The 19,646-nt window shown below is 48.1% G+C and overlaps 1 protein-coding gene across 3 annotated transcripts in view; it reads left to right on the forward strand.

Annotated features, from left to right (window-relative positions):
* Positions 1 to 47: 47 nt before the first annotated feature.
* The window catches only part of LOC128823024 (zinc finger protein OZF-like), a 29,070-nt gene continuing 9,471 nt past the window's right edge, over positions 48 to 19,646 (forward strand). The window contains exons 1-6 of one of the 3 annotated variants that reach the window (XM_054005036.1): positions 48 to 262; positions 3,821 to 3,909; positions 4,574 to 4,700; positions 12,597 to 12,710; positions 13,056 to 14,327; positions 15,420 to 19,483. In XM_054005036.1, the coding sequence (XP_053861011.1) occupies positions 3,829 to 3,909; positions 4,574 to 4,700; positions 12,597 to 12,710; positions 13,056 to 14,327; positions 15,420 to 15,433 (1,608 nt within the window). In that variant the 5' untranslated portion in view covers positions 48 to 262; positions 3,821 to 3,828 and the 3' untranslated portion in view covers positions 15,434 to 19,483. Of the gene's footprint in view, positions 263 to 3,820; positions 3,910 to 4,573; positions 4,701 to 12,596; positions 12,711 to 13,055; positions 19,484 to 19,646 lie in introns of all 3 variants that reach the window. The other 2 variants (XM_054005035.1, XM_054005034.1) reach the window with 2 other exon arrangements.

Here is a 19,646-nt window from a genome sequence, read left to right on the forward strand (position 1 = left end):
TGAAATTGCGCATGCTCCGTGCGAGTCCCCGTGCGGGCGGTAAAACAAAGCTGCTGCTGCTGCCGCCGTCTGACCCGGGGGGAGCCCGGGATTAACCCCTCCGTGCCCGGCCGGGGGGGGCTTTCTCAAGCTGGGACCCGCCCCTTGGGCAGCCCCAGGCTCTGCCCGCACTAGCCCCCGGGCCGGAGGCCCCCGGTGAGTGAGAGTCAAAAACTACATCTCCCAGAATGCCCCGGGGGCGCTTCTGCCTTCTCCAGCTCAGGTAAGGGAGGGGTTCAGCAGCTGTTACTGCGCATGCTCGGTTCGAGCCCCAGCTACACATTGCTACACCGGCCGGTGAGTGAGAGACCCCGGGCGGGGGGGGGGCGCTGGGGCCGGGCAGGAAAGTGACTCTCTGCCCCGGGGAACCTGGGCGAAGCCTCGGAGCTGCCCCCGGCCCCGCTGGGATTGGGGGGGCGGGGGGTAGAGACGGGGGCCCGGCGGGGGTGGGGGGGTGTCCGGCAGGGAGGGGAGAAGCCGGAGTTGCGGGGGGGGGGTGGGTTGAACTGTCTCTGTGCAGCAGGAAATCCCCGGGGGAGAAGTGGCGGGTGGGGGAAGGGGGAGGGGAGTTAATTGGATCCTGTCCCTGTTTGTGCCACTTGCCTCTTACACCCCGATACAAATTCTCTCTAGTTCTTCCCCTTTCCTCTCTCAGTATCTCACACGTGGCTATAAAATCCGGGGAGATTCCCCCCTTTCCCCTCAACTGATCACTTCTCGTCTCCCCCGATTCCCGCTGGGCTCTCCATAATTCTGATTTCCACCTTCAACTGTATAGTTTGTGACACGTTTTCTCTGCAAATCTCAAAGATTGATATAAAATACCCTCAACATTTGCCCCACTTCTCTCTAGTTGTCTATTTCTAATTGAATATGTCCTGAGATTTTTCCTGTCTCTCTAATTATAAAATACTAAGAAAATCTCAGATTTACGCCTTTTCTCAGATTCTTAAACATGGATATAAAATGTTTGCAAATGGTGCCCATTTCCTCTCTATTCATTTAACAAATATCGATGGGAAACACTCTCAGATTTCCAGCCTTTCTCTTTCATTTCTATGTTATTATCAAATGTCAATTAAAAATCCTTTCATGTTTGGGGCTGTTCCCCATGTTTCTAAATCCCAGTAACTTCTCCTTCCTTGGAGGGAACCTGTTGCCCTGAGTCATTCTCCATTTTGGCGGTTGCAGGGGGTTAAATTTCCCAGTGATCATATTTCCCCTCTTCTTTGAGAATCATTTCTTCCCCCTTTAGCGCTGTTAAAATGTTTGCTGATTAAAGCGATCAGCCACATATTTAATACACATCAAAGCCAGAGGCCTCCCCCTGTTTGGGGATCAGTGGTTCCCAGCTGGTAACAGGAGAGTTGGCTGGACCCTTTTCTTTTCTCCAGCCTGCACGGATGAGGAGGTCACTCTGAGTATAGCATGGGTCCAGAAGTATCCCAAGCCCCATGACAAATGGTCTCTGTGAAGGGTTGATTCCCGCAGTGCTAAGATGTAGCCACCTCTGGGGTGGATCCATGGTGGCCATTATTTGCTAGTGACCGGGCATAGAAATTTCTTACCTATTTTGGCCCTCCAGGCCTTCCATTCTCCTGTTCAAGAAGCATCCCCCAGGGCTCCCTCTGGCCAGCAGGGGGTGGTGATAACTTTCTATCCACTTCTCAGACACTGTGAGGTAACACTGTTGCTCTGGGGGCAAGGGGTGTCTGTGTGGGGAGATTACAGCTGGAGCTGAAGGGGCATTATGGTAGGGGAGGTGTTTGGGTGACTGGGCAGGGGGTACCCTAGTCAGGTTGGTGGGTTCTGGAGGTTTGGGGGGTGGTTCTGATGTGCCCAGCCCTGAGGCTATGGGTCCTGGAGGTGGGTATTGCTGGGGGCCTGTTGGCTGCAGAACAGTGGGGGTGGGGATCTCTTGGGGAGGTGGGACGGGGGTTAGAGGGAGCCTGGTGCTGTGCCAGGGTCTGTGTCTGGGCTTCCCCCGCTGGCCATGCCCAGTACACAGAGCTGGGGGGGGGGGGGCGCGGAGATCTGGCACTAGGTCAGGGGGTCCCGCTGGGTGGAGGAGGGGGTCCCAGACAAACGGCATGGCAGATCCTTCTGGGGGGGGGGGGGTCCTAGGCAGGCAGTGAGGGACTGAGTTCCCAGTGAGGAGTTCCCGGGGGGGGGGGGGGGGGTGTCCCTGGCTGCTGGGAGCTCTTAGTGGGAGGAACCCTTTGGGATTCCCAACCTGGCAGTCATGGTGTGGTGGGGATTCCCTGGCCGGTGGGGCTTTGAGGGGTATCTGGAGTCCCTGGCCAGGGACTCTGGGGGCTGCGTCCCAGGGAATATCTGGTGGGACCCTGCCTGGGGGGTGTCTGGGGCCCCTGGCTGGGGGCTCTGGGGACTGCTACTAACCATGATCCTTCTCTCTGATCAACTTGTGCCAGAGTCCTGGCTCCAAGCACTGCCCGGCATTCCCCAGTCACATGCCCTGTCACTGTGATAACTTTCTATCCGCTTATCAAACACTGTTAGTGTGAAATCACAGATTTTGCTTTTCTCCTCTTTTGAAAACAGCAGGAACTTTTGGTTCCATTTGGAAAATTTGTGCCCTCTCAGTCCTTGTTCTCGATCTGCGGGTTGAGGGAGGTGGGAAGGGGATTAGCACTGCCACACAATGGTCACTTCTACAGCATTCTGGACTCATTCTTTCTGAAATCTGGTTTCACTGATACCAATGTTAATCCAGAATCACTGTTTGCAAAGACAAGGAGTGACTCCAGATGGACAGTGGGGCAAATGAGATGCGCAATTCTCCCTGTGAGGTGGGGCTCTCATTAGCTGCTCTCCCGAGAGAGCTAAGGGAGGGAAGCTGCTCAAACGCTCTGTCCCTCTCTGCTCAGGATATTGGGGTTCAGCTTCCTGGGTCAGATGCTGCAGCCTCCATTGTGATCTGGGAGACCAGGCTTAGCAGCTGCTGCTCCCCCAGTGGGGGTTCTGTGCTGGGATGTGACCTTAATTAAAGCTTCTTCTCTGCTGGGCCCAGGTGATGACTTTCTCCAGCTGGTACTAGCCCCTTAGGGCAGCCCTTGGCCCTGTTAATACTGAATTCTGAGCCAGACATTCCAGGTAACTGAAAGAAATGAAGGGAAAATGTGGGGGTCTGGCCTTAAAATGACTCTACACAAACAGACACCCCTCATTTCTCGTCCCATTAGCAATTGCAGGAGCAAATCCAGCCATGGGTGAGAAAACTACCCAGGAATGGGACTTTCCTACCAGACAGGCAGGGGGAGAGGACAGGGAAAAAGAGATAGAAGGAGAAAGAGAGACTGAAAGGGGCTGTGGGAGAGAAGAGTTTTGAGAGAGATTTCCAGATCTCTCATCTGCCCAGACAGATGTATTACTGCACCCTGGATAGAGTCACTTTCCTGTGGAGAAGATGAGAATCAGACAGAGGAAAATCCAGTTCCTGACTCCATATCCCTCCTGCTGGGGTGTGGCTGCCGTGGGGTCAGTGTCCGAGAGAATCCCCCACAGTGAATCCTTTGGTTCCGCTTTTTTTCTAGCATTGGGTTCAGAGACTTTGTTATGGGATGTGGGGAGGGAGAAGGGAGGTTAAAAATGTCTCTGTGGGCTTAGCCTTGCTGGACGGGCCAGGTCTACACTGTATAAAGAGATTAAGCCTTTTCTCAGCATGGCAGACTCAAGAGTGTCTGTCTGCAGGGAAAGGGCCGGGGGGAATCATGCTGTGAAATTAATTAAACCTTCACAACTGCCCTTCTCACCCTGCCAGGCTGCAGAATGACGTCCATGTTTCGCTCCAGTTCATCCCGTCCTCTCCTTGGACAGGGGAGAGAAATGGCTGCAGAGGAGCCAGTCCAGGTAGGTATTATCAGGGGGTGGTTGGTGGGTTCCTGCAGGTGGGAGAGAGGCAGCAAATACACCGGAGATGGGAATGTTTTCACAGTCTGGTTTAGAGGTTGGAGCGGGGCAGGAAATGCACAGGGTGGAGAAATGGAGGAGGACCGCATGTGGAAAACCTGCTGGGAGTTGTTTAATAAGTGGCTTAGATTCTAGGAACAGACCCATGAGGTTAAGTGGTGGAAATGACCTAATTTGTTGAACAGAAAATAACCCAGCTACATGGAGCTAGGAAAACTGACCAGACTCGTAGTACTGAAGGCTGATCTGACTAATCAGTGGCTGTTGTGAGATAGGAAGGGGGCACCCACCAGTCAGGCTTAGGGGAGATGCCCCTCCCTTCATATCCAGATCTTCAGAATGAGGAGGGTGTTGGGCTTCCTACCAGGGAGCTCTCCCTGGACCCTGCTAGGGGATCCATGTCCTGTATCAGTCTGTGGCTAGTAGGTGTGTGATCGATCTGCTGGGAAAGCGGAGGGGCTCTCTCTTCGTCCCCTCACCCTGGTGTTTCCTGGATGCTCTGAGCAGGGTGGGAGTGGGACATTGTTGACTGCAATCCACCCAGAGCTTCCATTTGATGGGCTCCTCTCAGAAGGTACTGAGTGTTGGACTCTTGCTCTTTCAGGGGCCGGTGGCCTTCGAGGAGGTGGCTGTGTATTTCACCAGGGAAGAATGGGCTCTGCTGGACCCCACTCAGAGAGCCCTCTACTGGGATGTCATGCAGGAGAACTATGAGACTGTGACCTCACTGGGTAAGGGTTACTGTCCCCTTGGTTCTTGGAAGGGGAAATGAAGAGTTAAGGTTCACGCCAGCCCCACAATGCCACCTCTCCTCTGCCCAGTTTCAGCATCATGCCAATATGCCAGTGCCACACACACTGCCAGAGACCCTCCCCTGCTGCAGAACACTTTGGGAACAGAGCACAGGAGCAGTATCACACAGTGTCAAATATCTCCTGTTTGCTCAAGTAAAACTGAGCGTTAGGTGCAGCATAATCAACAGAAGCTTCCTACCCCTGACCTCTCAAACCCTGAGCCTTCTCCACCCAAACCTGAATGTGCTTGGGGTGTAACGAGCAGGCTGCTGGAGTCAGAGCTGCTGGTCCAGGGTTACGTATCACACAGACACTCCGTGTGTCCTTGAATGCTGGTTGGGAGTACCCAGAGAAGGAAGCTCAGTGGCGGTTTTAGCGTTAGTGGGGCCCTGTGCTCAGCTTCATTTTGGGGGCTCCTCCTTGGGACCCAGGCAAGAAAAAGAACATTCTCTCTTATCTTTTTCCCCCCCCCCCATCCCTTCATCCTCCTCCTATAAGTAATAGGAAGTAAATGAAAATGAAGTGAGGTACCGGATTGTTCTTGTAGTCTAACTGATTTTTCCACAGACCAGTTGAAAATCGCTGAGGGTCTCAGTGCACCACTTAATGATCTTTCCAAATGTTGTTTGTACTGTTAGCGAACTATTGTAAAGCGCTTTGGATAAGAGCCCTTTATAAAAAAATGTAAAAAACGTTGGGGTGCGGGGACTGGCCAGGAGTTAGTGTGGGAGGGGGCTCAGGGCTAGGGCAGGGGGTTGGGGTATGGAGCGCTTACCTGGGGCAGCTCCTGTTTCATGCGAGCGATGCAGGTGGGGATGTGGGCAGGAGTCAGGGCTGGGGGGGGGTGTGAGGGGCTGGGGGTGTTTGAGGGGGAAGGAGTTATGGGCGGTTGCAGGAATCAGGGAGGGCAGAGGACTGGGGTGTGTGTGAGGGGGTTAAGGAGTCATGGCTGGGTGTGTGTGAGGGGGTCAGGGGGCTGGGGGTGTGTGGGGGCAGGAGGTATGGGGGTTGCAGGAATCAGGGAGGGCAGGGGACTGGGGTGTGTGTGTGAGAGAGGGGTTAAGGAGTCATGGCTGGGGGGTGTGAGGGGGTGCAGGAGGCCAGGGTGTTCAAGGTGCAGGGTCAGGGCTGGGAGTGCAGGGTCTGGGAGGGAGTTAGGGTGCAGGAGCAGGCTGGCGATTGGGGTGCAGGGTCTGGTCAGGTTTTAGGATGCAGGAGGGGGCTCAGGGTTGGGGCTGGAGGTTGGGGTGTGGAGTGCTTACCTGGGGCAGCTCCCATTTGGTGTGAGGGGTGCAGATGGCAATGTGGGAAGGGGGTACAGGAGCTCCCATTTGGTGCGAGGGGTGCAGCTGGCAATGTGGGAGGGGGTGCAGGAGCTCCCATTTGGTGTTCAGTGTGGGGGTGAGGATGTGGGTGGGGTTCAGGAGTTAGGGAGGGCTGGGGGTGTGTGAGGGGGTGCAGGAGTGGGGGCTGGGGGTGTGGGCTGGGGTCGTGGGGGTGCTCCCAGCCCCCTACCCTGAGAGGCTCACAGCAGGGGCTGGGGGTGCGGGGGGTATGTGATAGGGGAGTGCTTTATAAAGCAGTGAGCAAGCGACCAGGGCTGCTAACAGGGAGTTTCGTGAGGGAGTGGGAAGGGGGCGAGGTACTCTTGCCATTCTTTAAAACATTTAAGCTATAATACAAACTTCTTGATTTAAATAAAACCCCTATTGTTAACCTAGGTAGCTGTAAGAGAGAATGCAGACAGAAGCCCAGCAGCAGAGTGGGGGCTATCCTGTTTATTGCACACAATGTAGCATGTATGATTACCTGCCCTGTGGGTGGGTGGCGTATGTGTGCATTCGGTGCAAGGAGCTCCTGGCTCTCAGAGACGGCGTGGAGGCTTTGGAGGCCAGAGTGGCGGAACTGGAGGAGCTAAGGGAGGCAGAGAAGTACGCTGATGAGGCTTTCCGGGACACTGTAGATTTCTCCCACCTCCGGTCAGACAGCCCCTGCGCTGTTGAGGAGGATGAAAGGCCCAGGGAAGCAGAGCAGTCAATGGGAGCAGAGGGAAACCTTCCCATAGTTGGGACCCTCCTTCCAGATAGTGTTGGGGTAACCTCTTGCACTGAGTTTACCTCGCCGGGGGAGGGAACTCCAGTCATTAAGAAAAGGCAGCTGTTAGTAATGGGAGATTCGATCATTAGAAACAAGGATAGCTGGGTTTGTGATGACCGGGAGAACCGTATGGTGACTTGCCTGCCTGGTGCGAAGGTTGCTGATTTCTTGAGGCATCTAGATAGATTTGTGTAGTGCTGGGGAGGAGCCGGTGGTCATGGTACATGTAGGCACCGATGACATAAGGAAGGGTGGGTGAGATGCGTTTGGCGCGGCAAGCCTGGGAGGGAGGGAGGAGAAGCGGAGCTGCGGCACGCTCGTGGGAGGAGGCGTAGCAGAGGTGAGCTGGGGCGGGGGGCCGGGGAGCACAGAGAAACCGCTTGTGGTAACACGAATTCAGATATAACAAGGTAAAGCAGCCCTGTCCCCCAGAGCGCTGCTTTACCGCTTTATATCTGAATTCACGTTCTATAGGACCGCGTTATATCGGGGTAGTGGTGTATCATACTGTCAAATCTCACAACTTTACATACAATGTTGCTACACATTATAACAGAAGGATATTCAGTAGATTGTCTTTTCAAATGATACCTCACAAGCCATACAGTCATAAATGAAGGGGAGTGGAGGGATCTCCCTTTTTCATAGATTCATAGATTCTAGGACTGGAAGGGACCTCGAGAGGTCATCGAGTCCAGTCCCCTGCCCGCATGGCAGGACCAAATACTGCCTAGACCATCCCTAATAGACATTTATCTAACCTACTCTTAAATATCTCCAGAGACGGAGATTCCACAACCTCCCTAGGCAATTTGTTCCAGTGTTTAACCACCCTGACAGTTAGGAACTTTTTCCTAATGTCCAATCTAGACCTCCCTTGCTGCAGTTTAAACCCATTGTTTCTGGTTCTATCCTTAGAGGCTAAGGTGAACAAGTTCTCTCCCTCCTCCTTATGACACCCTTTTATATACCTGAAAACTGCTATCATGTCCCCTCTCAGTCTTCTCTTTTCCAAACTAAACAAACCCAATTCTTTCAGCCTTCCTTCATAGGTCATGTTCTCAAGACCTTTAATCATTCTTGTTGCTCTTCTTTGGACCCTTTCCAGTTTCTCCACATCTTTTTTAAAATGCGGCGCCCAGAACTGGACACAATACTCCAGCTGAGGCCTAACCAGAGCAGAGTAGAGCGGAAGAATGACTTCTCGTGTCTTGCTCACAACACACCTGTTAATGCATCCCAGAATCATGTTTGCTTTTTTTGCAACAGCATCACACTGTTGACTCATATTTAGCTTGTGGTCCACTATAACCCCTAGATCCCTTTCTGCCGTACTCCTTCCTAGACAGTCTTTTCCCATTCTGTATGTGTGAAATTGATTTTTCCTTCCTAAGTGGAGCACTTTGCATTTGTCTTTGTTAAACTTCATCCTGTTTACCTCAGCCCATTTCTCCAATTTGTCCAGATCATTTTGAATTATGACCCTGTCCTCCAAAGTAGTTGCAATCCCTCCCAGTTTGGTATCATCCGCAAACTTAATAAGCGTACTTTCTATGCCAATATCTAAGTCGTTGATGAAGATATTGAACAGAGCCGGTCCCAAAACAGACCCCTGCAGTACCCCACTCGTTACGCCTTTCCAGCAGGATTGGGAACCATTAATAACAACTCTCTGAGTACGATTATCCAGCCAGTTATGCACCCACCTTATAGTAGCCCCATCTAATTTGTATTTGCCTAGTTTATCGATAAGAATATCATGCGAGACCGTATCAAATGCCTTACTAAAGTCTAGGTATACCACATCCACCGCTTCACCCTTATCCACAAGGCTCGTTATCCTATCAAAGAAAGCTATCAGATTGGTTTGACATGATTTGTTCTTCACAAATCCATGCTGGCTATTCCCTATCACCTTACCACCTTCCAAGTGTTGGCAGACGATTTCCTTAATTACTTGCTCCATTATCTTCCCTGGCACAGAAGTTAAACTAACTGGTCTGTAGTTACCTGGGTTGTTTTTATTTCCCTTTTTATAGATGGGCACTATATTTGCCCTTTTCCAGTCTTCTGGAATCTCTCCCGTCTCCCATGACTTTCCAAAGATAATAGCTAGAGGCTCAGATACCTCCTCTATTAGCTCCTTGAGTATTCTAGGATGCATTTCATCAGGCCCGGGTGACTTGCAGGCATCTAACTTTTCTAAGTGATGTTTAACTTGTTCTTTTTTTATTTTATCCGCTAAACCTACCCCCTTCCCATTAGCATTCACTATGTTAGGCATTCCTTCAGACTTCTCGGTGAAGACCGAAACAAAGAAGTCATTAAGCATCTCTGTCATTTCCAAGTTTCCTGTTACTGTTTCTCCCTCTTCACTAAGCAGTGGGCCTACCCTGTCTTTGGTCTTCCTCTTGCTTCTAATGTATTGATAAAAAGTCTTCTTGTTTCCTTTTATTCCCGTAGCTAGTTTGAGCTCATTTTGTGCCTTTGCCTTTCTAATCTTGCCCCTGCATTCCTGTGTTGTTTGCCTATATTCATCCTTTGTAATCTGTCCTAGTTTCCATTTTTTATATGACTCCTTTTTATTTTTTAGATCGTGCAAGATCTCGTGGTTAAGCCAAGGTGGTCTTTTGCCACATTTTCTATCTTTCCTAACCAGCGGAATAGCTTGCTTTTGGGCCCTTAATAGTGTCCCTTTGAAAAACTGCCAACTCTCCTCAGTTGTTTTTCCCCTCAGTCTTGATTCCCATGGGACCTTACCTATCAGCTCTCTGAGCTTCCCAAAATCTGCCTTCCTGAAATCCATTGTCTCTATTTTGCTGTTCTCCCTTCTACCCTTCCTTAGAATTGCAAAGTCTATGATTTCATGATCACTTTCACCCAGGCTGCCTTCTACTTTCACATTCTCAACGAGTTCCTCCCTATTTGTTAAAATCAAGTCTAGAACAGCTTCCCCCCTAGTAGCTTTTTCAACCTTCTGAAATAAAAAGTTGTCTCCAATGCAGTCCAAGAATTTGTTGGATAGTCTGTTCCCCGCTGTGTTATTTTCCCAACATATATCCGGATAGTTGAAGTCCCCCATCACCACCAAATCTTGGGCTTTGGATGATTTTGTTAGTTGCTTGAAAAAAGCCTCATCCACCTCTTCCACCTGGTTAGGTGGCCTGTAGTAGACGCCTAGCATGACATCTCCCTTGTTTTTTGCCCCTTTAAGCCTAACCCAGAGACTCTCAACACTTCCGTCTCCTATGTCCATCTCTACCTCAGTCCAAGTGTGTACATTTTTAATATATAAGGCAACACCTCCTCCCTTTTTCCCCTGTCTATCCTTCCTGAGCAAGCTGTACCCATCCACACCAACATTCCAATCATGTGTATTATCCCACCAAGTTTCAGTGATGCCAACAATGTCATAGTTGTATTTATTTATTAGCACTTCCAGTTCTTCCTGCTTATTCCCCATACTTCTCGCATTTGTATATAGGCATCTAAGATACTGGTTTGATCTTTTTTGTAAACACCCAGACAGCCAGTTTGCTGTAAAATCCCTGTTGGTGTGAGTTCTCTGCTTGCTTTACCTGTAAAGGGTTAACAAGCCCACAGGTAAAGGGAAAGGAAGTGGGCACCTGACCAAAAGAGCCAATGGAAAGGCTAGAACTTTTTAAAACGGGAAAGTAACTTTCCCTTGTCTGTTGTTCTCCGGAGAAGGCGACACGGAGTAGCAAAGCTGTGTATGGCTTGAAGCAGGTATGAAAATTCATCTTCCATATGTAGAAGAAATTATTTGAATAGGGAACGTTTAGACAGACACAATCAGGTTTATTTTTTTATTTTGGCTTTTAGATCTCCCCTGTGCTATCCCAGATGCTTTTGTTTGCTTGTAAGCTTTAAGCTGAACCCCAAAGAAAGCTATTTTGGGTGCTTACAAAAATTGTTTCTTTTAAGAGCTAGCAAAAGCCTAAGTTCCAGATGTATTCCTTTCCTTTTCAATTTTAATAAAATTTACCTCTTTTAAGAACAGGATTGGATTTTTGGTGTCCGAAGAGGTTTGTGCATGTTGTTTGATTATCTGGTAGCCACAGCTAATTTCCTTTGTTTTCTTTCTCAGCTCTTTTCTGGAGGGGAGGTGAAAGGGCTTGAGGGTGCCCCAGAGGGAGGAATTCTCAAGTGCTCCTGCCTGGGTCCAAGGGTTTGGGGTGTTTTTGCATTTGGGTGGTGGCAGCATTTACCAAACCAAGGTCAGAGAAAAGTTGTAACCTTGGAGGTTTAATACAAGCCTAGAGTGGCACGAATTAATGTTTAGAATCCTTGCGGGCCCCCACTTTCTGCACTCAGAGTGATACAGTGGGGATTCAGCCCTGACACATACTATGTACAAAATTGATCATAATTTTGTAGATGAGTGAACATAGAGGTACAGACTTGCACAGTATCTGTCTGTGTCTTCCCAACATATATGTGGGTATTTCAGTCCCTCACAAGCAAGTTGTTCGGCATCTTCAAGGACCTGGGGAGGCGGTCCTGGGAATTCACTGGTTTATTAAATGTGACACTGTATGAAATTGAGACACTTTATATTATTATTATTTTATTATGAATACCAATATGATAAAATTGCAATGAATTGTGCTAGATGTGCCATGTAAGGCGTCAATGAAAATGTTATGATTTTCCAAGTATGATGATTTTGTTTCTATCTTTGTATCACCTTTGTATTGTGAGGTATAGATATGTAGGGTATATCTGTATTTCCAGACTTGTGCAGTGTTTCTGGGTGACACCCCAGACATATTGGCATCAGCGCTGCCTAGCCTGTTCGACGGCCCATCCAGGGTCATCAGCTGTACAATGAGCCCATGGAAAGAACTAAGGGGATACACCTATTGAGTCAGGAAGACATGCAGGGATATACCTATGTACTGAGAACTCCAAAGCTTTTCCATGCCATGTGCTGTGAAGCTTGTGTTTGGGACACAGGAAGTAGAAGCCACATGGCAAAAGGAATATACAGGGCAGCTGCATCATCTCCATTTTGTCTTCAATCCCTCTTCCTAGCTCTGGAGCAACTTCTCTACAAACTGAAGCCTTGAACAAAGAACTGAATAATGTGGATGTGTACCAGACAGCCTTTCAAGCCAGGAACTCACCAATACTGCTAGGAACCAGATATATAGATTTCTGAATGTATCTGACTGCTTTCCCATTGAACAACTCCCTTTTTCTTTCTTTTATAATAAACCTTTATTAGATGCTTTCTTATAAACCTTTAGTTTAGATTCTAAAGGATTGGCTGGCATCATAGTATTTTGGGTAAGATCCAAACCTATAGTGACCTGGTAATGTGGCTGACTCTGAGGTCAGAAGAACACTTTGTTTATATGAGCAGAGTTTTTAAATAACCTCTCACTGTACTGGACCTAGGTGCTGATTGGGAGTCAGAGAGGTGCAATGCAATAAAGGGGGCTGTGATTTCTTTTTCCAGTTTCTCGCTAACCAGTATGGGTGATCAGAAGCAGTTTGTGACTGGTTGGTGAATTTAACTTCAGTGTTAACCACCAGTTTTGGGAGCATCTGCTCTCCCTTTTTCAGCCTGCCTTGATCTTGGCATTTTCAGTGAGGACTGATCCCGGGCACACCAGCTCACACTAAGCACTGAAGTTAAATTAATAGAATGTTTTTTTATGACACAGTCTTATGAAATCAAATGAACTCCTTTGTTTTCTTTCATCTGAGCAGGGTTTCCAGTTTCCCAACCTGATGTGATCTCCCAGCTGGAACAAGGGGAAGAGTCATGGGTTCCAGACCTGCAGGGTTCAGAGGAAAGAGAGATCCTGAGCGCTCCCTACACAGGTGAGGAAACATTAAACCAACTCAGAATCTGTAAGTGCCTGAAGGAAACAGCTGGGATGCCCTACAAAGCCCTTGGGAGGTCTCTCAGTTCATTATTGTCCCTAGCAAGGATCGCATCCTCAGGGTAAATATAGCTTATAGCTTCCTGTAGATCCTAGCAGACACCAGAAAGTAGCTTCCTCCTTCCCCCTGCGAATTTGGATGTGAAGGATAAAATGATCCCCCTCCTCTCTCCTAGTTGAGGGGAGAGTTTGGAGGAGTTCAGTTCCTATTTTTATTTGACCTCTCTCAAGCGTTTGGTCCTCCCCTTTCCATCCCTGTTTGAGGTTTCTGTCTTTATCACAGCAGGTGACGCAATGGTATGTGAGAAAGAGGAGCAGAATTCTCAGCAGGAAAATGTTGAGCAAGTGGATAAACACAGAGCATTATCGCAAAGATCAAAAAGGAATGTGTCCAGGAGTTATGAGAAGGAAAAATCCTGTGAGATTCAGCACAGACCAGAAAGAGAGCAAGGAAACCAGCCAGGAGAGAAAATGGGTAAAATTATTTCCTGTCGGGGAACTCAGAAGAGCGTCAAGGAAACCACAACACAGCAGGAAATCCTCATGGGAAAGAGGAAAAATACATGCAGTGAGTGTGGAAAATGCTTCACTCAAAGATCAGGCCTTTTTCACCATTGGAGAATCCACACAGGGGAGAGGCCCTTTGAATGTAGTGAGTGTGGGAAAACCTTCACTTACAAATCAAACCTTGTTCATCATGAGAGAATCCACACAGGCGAGAGGCCCTATGAATGCCATGAGTGTGGGAAAAGCTTCACTCAAAGATCAGGCCTTTTTCACCATCGGAGAATCCACACAGGGGAGAGGCCCTATGAATGCAATGAGTGTGGGAAAAGCTTCCCTCACAGGTCAGTCCTTTCTAAACATCAGAGAATCCACAAGGGGAAGAGGCCCTATGAATGTCGTGAGTGTGGGAAAAGCTTCACTCACAGATCAGTCCTTTCTAAACATCAGAGAATCCACCCAGGGATGAGGCCCTATGAATGCCATGAGTGTGGGAAAAGCTTCACTGAAAGATCAGTCCTTTCTCAACATCAGAGAATCCACACTGGGGAGAGGCCCTATGAATGCCGTGAGTGTGGGAAAAGATTCATTACCAGCTCGGCCCTTTCTGAACATCAGAGAATCCACACAGGGGAGAGGCCCTTTGAATGCAGAGAGTGTGGGAAAGCCTTCACTTACAAATCAAACCTTGTTCATCATGAGAGAATCCACACAGGGGAGAGACCCTACGAATGCCGTGAGTGTGGGAAAAGTTTCACTAGCAGCTCAGCCCTTTCTAAACATCAGAGAATTCACACAGGGGAGAGGCCCTATGAATGCCGTGAGTGTGGGAAAAGCTTCACTCACAGCTCTCACCTTACTGGGCATCAGAGAATCCACACAGGAGAGAGGCCCTATGTATGCAGTGAGTGTGGGAAAACCTTCAATCACAGCTCACACCTTCTTACCCATCTCAGAATCCACACAGGAGAGAGGCCCTATAAATGCAGTGATTGTGGGAAAAACTTCATTCGCAGCCAGCAGCTTATTAGCCATCAGAGAATGCACACAGGTATGAGACCCTATGGAAGCAGTGATTGTGGGGAAAACCTTGTCTTGCCACTGAGCCCATGTTAGCCATCAGAGAATCTGAAAGGGAGATCAACACCATAAAAACCTCTAGGGCTATCAATACTTTTTCTTTAATACTTTTCCTGATTCCCACATAGTAACTTTTAAAAGCTGTTTGAACTGTTTGCAGCACCAATATCCCTCAGCTTGTCCAGATGAGGGGCCCATTTTTGCCTTTTGCAGTTTGATCTCTTTGAGGTGGGCCCATTTGTCCTTTCTATCAACTCCATTGTCCCATGAGTAATTCGAGTCTGCCCTTCCCATAAGAAACAAGGGAGCATCATATTTATACCATTCCTCCTATTGCAAAGTTATTGTTAGAGCCACCAATTATACAGTTTGTATCATTGCCAATTGTTCTCACGTTGCTCTGGGTTTTGTGCTGAAGAGCCGTTATAATGGGAACTTTTCAAATTCTGTTTAAATGAAGAGGAGCAGGGGCAAGAAAAAAGTGTCATTTCAGCCTCTGATGCTGGAAGGAGTTGTAAAAAGCAACAGAGTCCTGTTGGCAGGCTGATGTAGCGCTGTCTGCACAGGGGATTAGAGCTGTGTAACTACGTTGCTCAGCTGTGTCGATTTTTCACACCCCTGAGCAATATAGTTATACCGATAAATGTCTTTAGTGTACACCAGACAGTTTTCTCTTTTGTCTTATGCATTTACATCACTTCTCCCCTACCTCCTCCTACTTTGAAAGATTTAAAGTGTGAAAAGAGAGGTATTTTTCCTCATGATGCAAACACTCCCACATAGGAGATGCCTTCCACCAACACACATGGCAGAAGAACCAGAGATATATGAACTCACAGAAGTGTTGGGACAAATCACAACTTGAGCCAAGGTTCAGTTGTTGGCAATGGGGATTAAAAGAAAACTAACATGTATGACAAGAATTTGTGATCTTTGAATATATTAGTTACTAGTGAAAATGAAATAATAGGTGATGTTTTTGTTTAAAGAGTAAGAGATTAATTGTTCTGAATTATTTTGGAAAACTGAAAGTTGTCTTATTTTTCTTTTGTTATTCATACAGGAAATGATGGCTAATCTTCAAAAGTGAATTTGATTTAATTTACCCCCTGTAGTGTAAGGAGTTTTGGTAGAAAACCTCACTCCAAAGGTTGGGGTGGGAGAATAGGTGTTAGAAAGAGTGTATAAGAGAATATTGGGCCTGTATAGATTTTATTTTTTTGTATTTCAAATAGAGCATATTTTGCTTAGCTTCAAAGTCAATTTCTATTAAAAGGAAAACTACTCGAGGGGACAAGTATAACTTTTTACCCACTTACACTGTAAGGGTCACTGACTTCCCCACTGCTCTAATTTGCGAGGGAAAGGCATGACATCTGTCCTAGGATGTGTCCAGCAGGTAGGAAAGTTGCAATCGTCAACCATCAATACCAAGGAAAAGGCTGAAGTCCATTGCCTTTCATATCAAAAAGCCTTCTAAATGCTGGTCTACACTGAAAAGCTATGTTAACATAGCCCCATCTGTCAGGGGTGTGAGAAATCTGCTCCACTGAGAGAAGTAGTTAATGTGACCTAAGCCCCAGTGTAGACAGTGTTAAGTTCTCAGAAGAATACTTCCAGTTTTTGGAGGGTAGACCTAGCCTTAGACAGATTGATCCTCTATGCGAAGCAAGTCATGACATCAATTCCAATTTTGACCCCTCTCCCTGTATGTGAGAAAGCTGCTAGTATGGAGGGCTGAGCAGCTATCCAATTGCCTGAGGGAAAAGCTCTTAGTAACCATCAGTCCAAAGAGTGAGAGAAATGTTGAGTTCCAACCGTTGTCATTTTAGTATTTTATTGTTCCTCTCTCTATTTTTTGTTCTGGCCTTTCTATTACATCAGGGTGTGACTGTATAACTCAGTGCATCTGTGATAAAAGCTCTTTGATGCCAATTGGCAAAGACGTCAAAGTAATTCACAAGAAACTCCTGTCTCAAACCTGACCAACTCATCACACCTAATGCACTGATTTTTATGATATTTATCCAGGAAGCATATCAGTGAGATCTCTAGGAGTAACAATAATTTACAAGCTTTCAGTAATCACTGCAAGAGGTGTGTATGAGTCATATTGAAGGTGTAATGTAAGTATCTGGAAAATTATGCCCATATGGTATTGTCATGAAAGTGAGTCACCCCCATCATAGGTCTTGTTGGGGATGGCCATTCAAGTGGGAGGGAATTGTCACCCCTCCCTTGCTAGCCAGTTATATGATGTGTTGCTCCATTGTCAACCTTTGCACCAACCCAGAAAAGCCAACGGAAAACTATCAAAGACAAACTATAAACATCAAAACCCTGTGGAAGTGAAAAGGACACTATGAAAATGAGGAGATCGTCCTTTCTGTGAATAAAGCCAAAAGTCTGATTCAGTTTATAACAGGGTGGAGAGAAACACTCTGGGTCCATTCACCAAGGAGATCCCTAATGACCAGTGGTGCTTCAAGAAAGGCAGGGGTATGGCTCCTAGGGACTAGCAATCACTACAATAGACTGTCACCTCACACTTCAAGCTACTTAGAGAGGAAAGGTAACTATTAAAAAGTGGAGGTTGCATTTTGTGATTTTGTTTTGTTGGTAACAGTTGGTTTCCATCACTCACATTTGTTTCTGTTTAAATCCATCCTTTGTTAAATACATTTCCCTTTGTTCGATAACTGTACTCAAGTGCTGTGTGTTATACAGTAGCAGTGGTCTACAGTAAAACTGGTAACGTGGGAAATACCATTGCTTCGGGCAGAGAGGATCTGGGATTTTTCTGAGCCCTGCCTACCTTAGGGGAGGGGATAGATCTAAGTTACGCAACTTCAGGTACATGAATAACTTAGCTGAAGTCGATGTACTTAGATCGACTTACCGTGGTGTCTTCATCGCGGTGAGTCGTCGGCTGCAGCTCCCCCGTAGACTCTGCCTGTGCCTCTCGCCGAGCTGGAGTACAGCAGTCAACGGGAGAGCGCTCGGGGATCGATTTATTGCATCTACACTAGACGCGATAGATCGACCCCCGCTGGATCGATCGCTGCCTGCCGATTCAGCAGGTAGTATAGACATACCCCGAGTATCTGGTGATCGGAGCTGGACCCCAGAGGGGGACACATTGAAGGAACTCAGGGGTTAGGGTGCCTCTATTGTCAACTGGCAGGGTTGCTGTAGCTCAGAGGCGGGTGCTTGAGTGCCTGACAGGCTGGTGAGTTTGGTCGCTAACATCCAGCTGCCAAATGCAAAAGTCCCTTTTACTAGTGGCAGGTGGCAATAAGGAAACTCACAGCCCTCAGCACCCTGAGAATGGTCACAATGTGCATCTATGTTGATCCACCTGTCAGATCCACACAGGGAAAACACCCTATAGCATAGCTCCCTGAATCAAAATAGCCCTAAAACTCTGCCCTATGAAATCATGGAACATGTGCTCTTCCTTCTGTGAAAGCGTGTAAAGAATCCAAGCGCTGGAGGGTAGGGATTGGGTCCAAAGTGACCTAGACAAATTGGAGGATTGGGCCAAAAGAAGGTTCAACAAGGACGAGTGCAGAGTCCTGCACTTAGGATGGAAGAGTCCCATGCACGGCTACAGGCTGGGGACCGACTGGCTAAGCGGCAGTTCTGCAGAAAAAGACCTGGGGATTACAGTGGATGCAAAGCTGGATGAGTCAATAAATGTGCCATTGTTGCCAGGAAGGTTAACAGCATATTGGGCAGCATTAGTAGGAGCATTGCCAGCAGATCGAGGGAAGTGATTATTCCCCTCTATTTGGCACTGGTGTGGCCACGTCTGGAGTATTGCGTCCAGTTTTGGGCCCCCCACTACAGAAAGGATGTGGGCAGATTGGAGAGAGTTCAGCGGAGGGCAATGAAAATTATTAGGGGGCCTGGGCATATGATTTATGAAGAGCGGGTAAGGGAACTAGAGTTATTTAGTCTGCAGAAGAGAAGACCGAGTTGGGATTTGATAGCTGCTTTCAACTACCTGAAGGGGGGTGTAACGATGCGGTTCTGGCGGGACCCAACTGAGAATGCCAATTCAGGACACATCGCTCAGAGCAGGGCAATTACAGCCCAAGGCTGGGGTTTTCCACCTCTAAGGCAAACCAAACCAGCCAGACTAAGAGGACTTTGGTCTCACCCTACTGGCTAACCACAAATCACACAAGCAATTCCCTTAGGCCTGGTCTACACTACGGGTTTAGGTCGACTTTAGCAGCGTTAAACCAAATTAAGCCTGGACACGTCCACACAACAAGGCCCTTTCTTTCGACTTAAAGGGCCCTTTAAACCGGTTTCCTTACACCACCTCCGACGAGGGGATTAGCGATAAAACCGGCCTTTGCGGGTCGGAATTGGGGTAGTGTGGACGGAATTCGATGTTATTGGCCTCCGGGAGCTATCCCACAGTGCTTCATTGTGACCGCTCTGGACAGCGCTCTCAACTCAGATGCACTGACCAGGTAGACAGGAAAAGACCGGCGAAGGTTTGAATTTCATTTCCTGTTTGCTCAGCGTGGAGAGCACAGGTGACCACGCAGAGCTCATCAGCACAGGTAACCGTGATGGAGTCCTCCCAGGATCGCAAAAGAGCTCCAGCATGGACCGAACGGGAGGTACGAGATCTGCTCGCCATATGGGGAGATGAAGCAGTGATAGCTGAACTCCGTAGCAGTAAAAGAAATGGAAAAGTATTAGAAAAGATCTCCAAGGCCATGAAGGACCGAGGCCATAACAGAGACACACAGCAGTGCCGCGTGAAAATTAAGGAGCTACGGCAAGCCTACCACAAAGCCAGAGAAGCAAACGGAAGATCCGGGGCAGAGCCGCAAACTTGCCGCTACTACGCGGAGCTGCATGCGATCCTAGGCGGTGCAGCCACCACTACCCCAACCGTGTGCTATGACTCTCTCACTGGAGAAACACACAGGGAAGACGGTTCGGGGAACGAGGAAGATGACGATGGAGGTACTGTAGGTAGCTCACAGCAGCAAGGAAGCGGAGAAACTGGTTTCCCCAACAGCCAGGATATGTTTGTGACCCTGGACCTGGAACCAGTAACCCCCGAACTCACCCAAGACCCTCAGGGCACACAGGAGACCTCTGGTGAGTGTAACTTTGTAAATATTTGTAAACATTACAAAAAAAAAGCAAGCAAGTCTGTTAACGTGTATGGGGATGGAGCGGAAATCCTCCAGGGACATCTCCAGAAAGCTCTCCTGGTTGAAATGGGGTGATTTTATTAAGGGGGACATTCAGAGGCGCCCGT

Source organism: Malaclemys terrapin, chromosome 15 (assembly GCF_027887155.1).
Source record: "Malaclemys terrapin pileata isolate rMalTer1 chromosome 15, rMalTer1.hap1, whole genome shotgun sequence".
NCBI lineage: Eukaryota > Metazoa > Chordata > Testudines > Emydidae > Malaclemys > Malaclemys terrapin.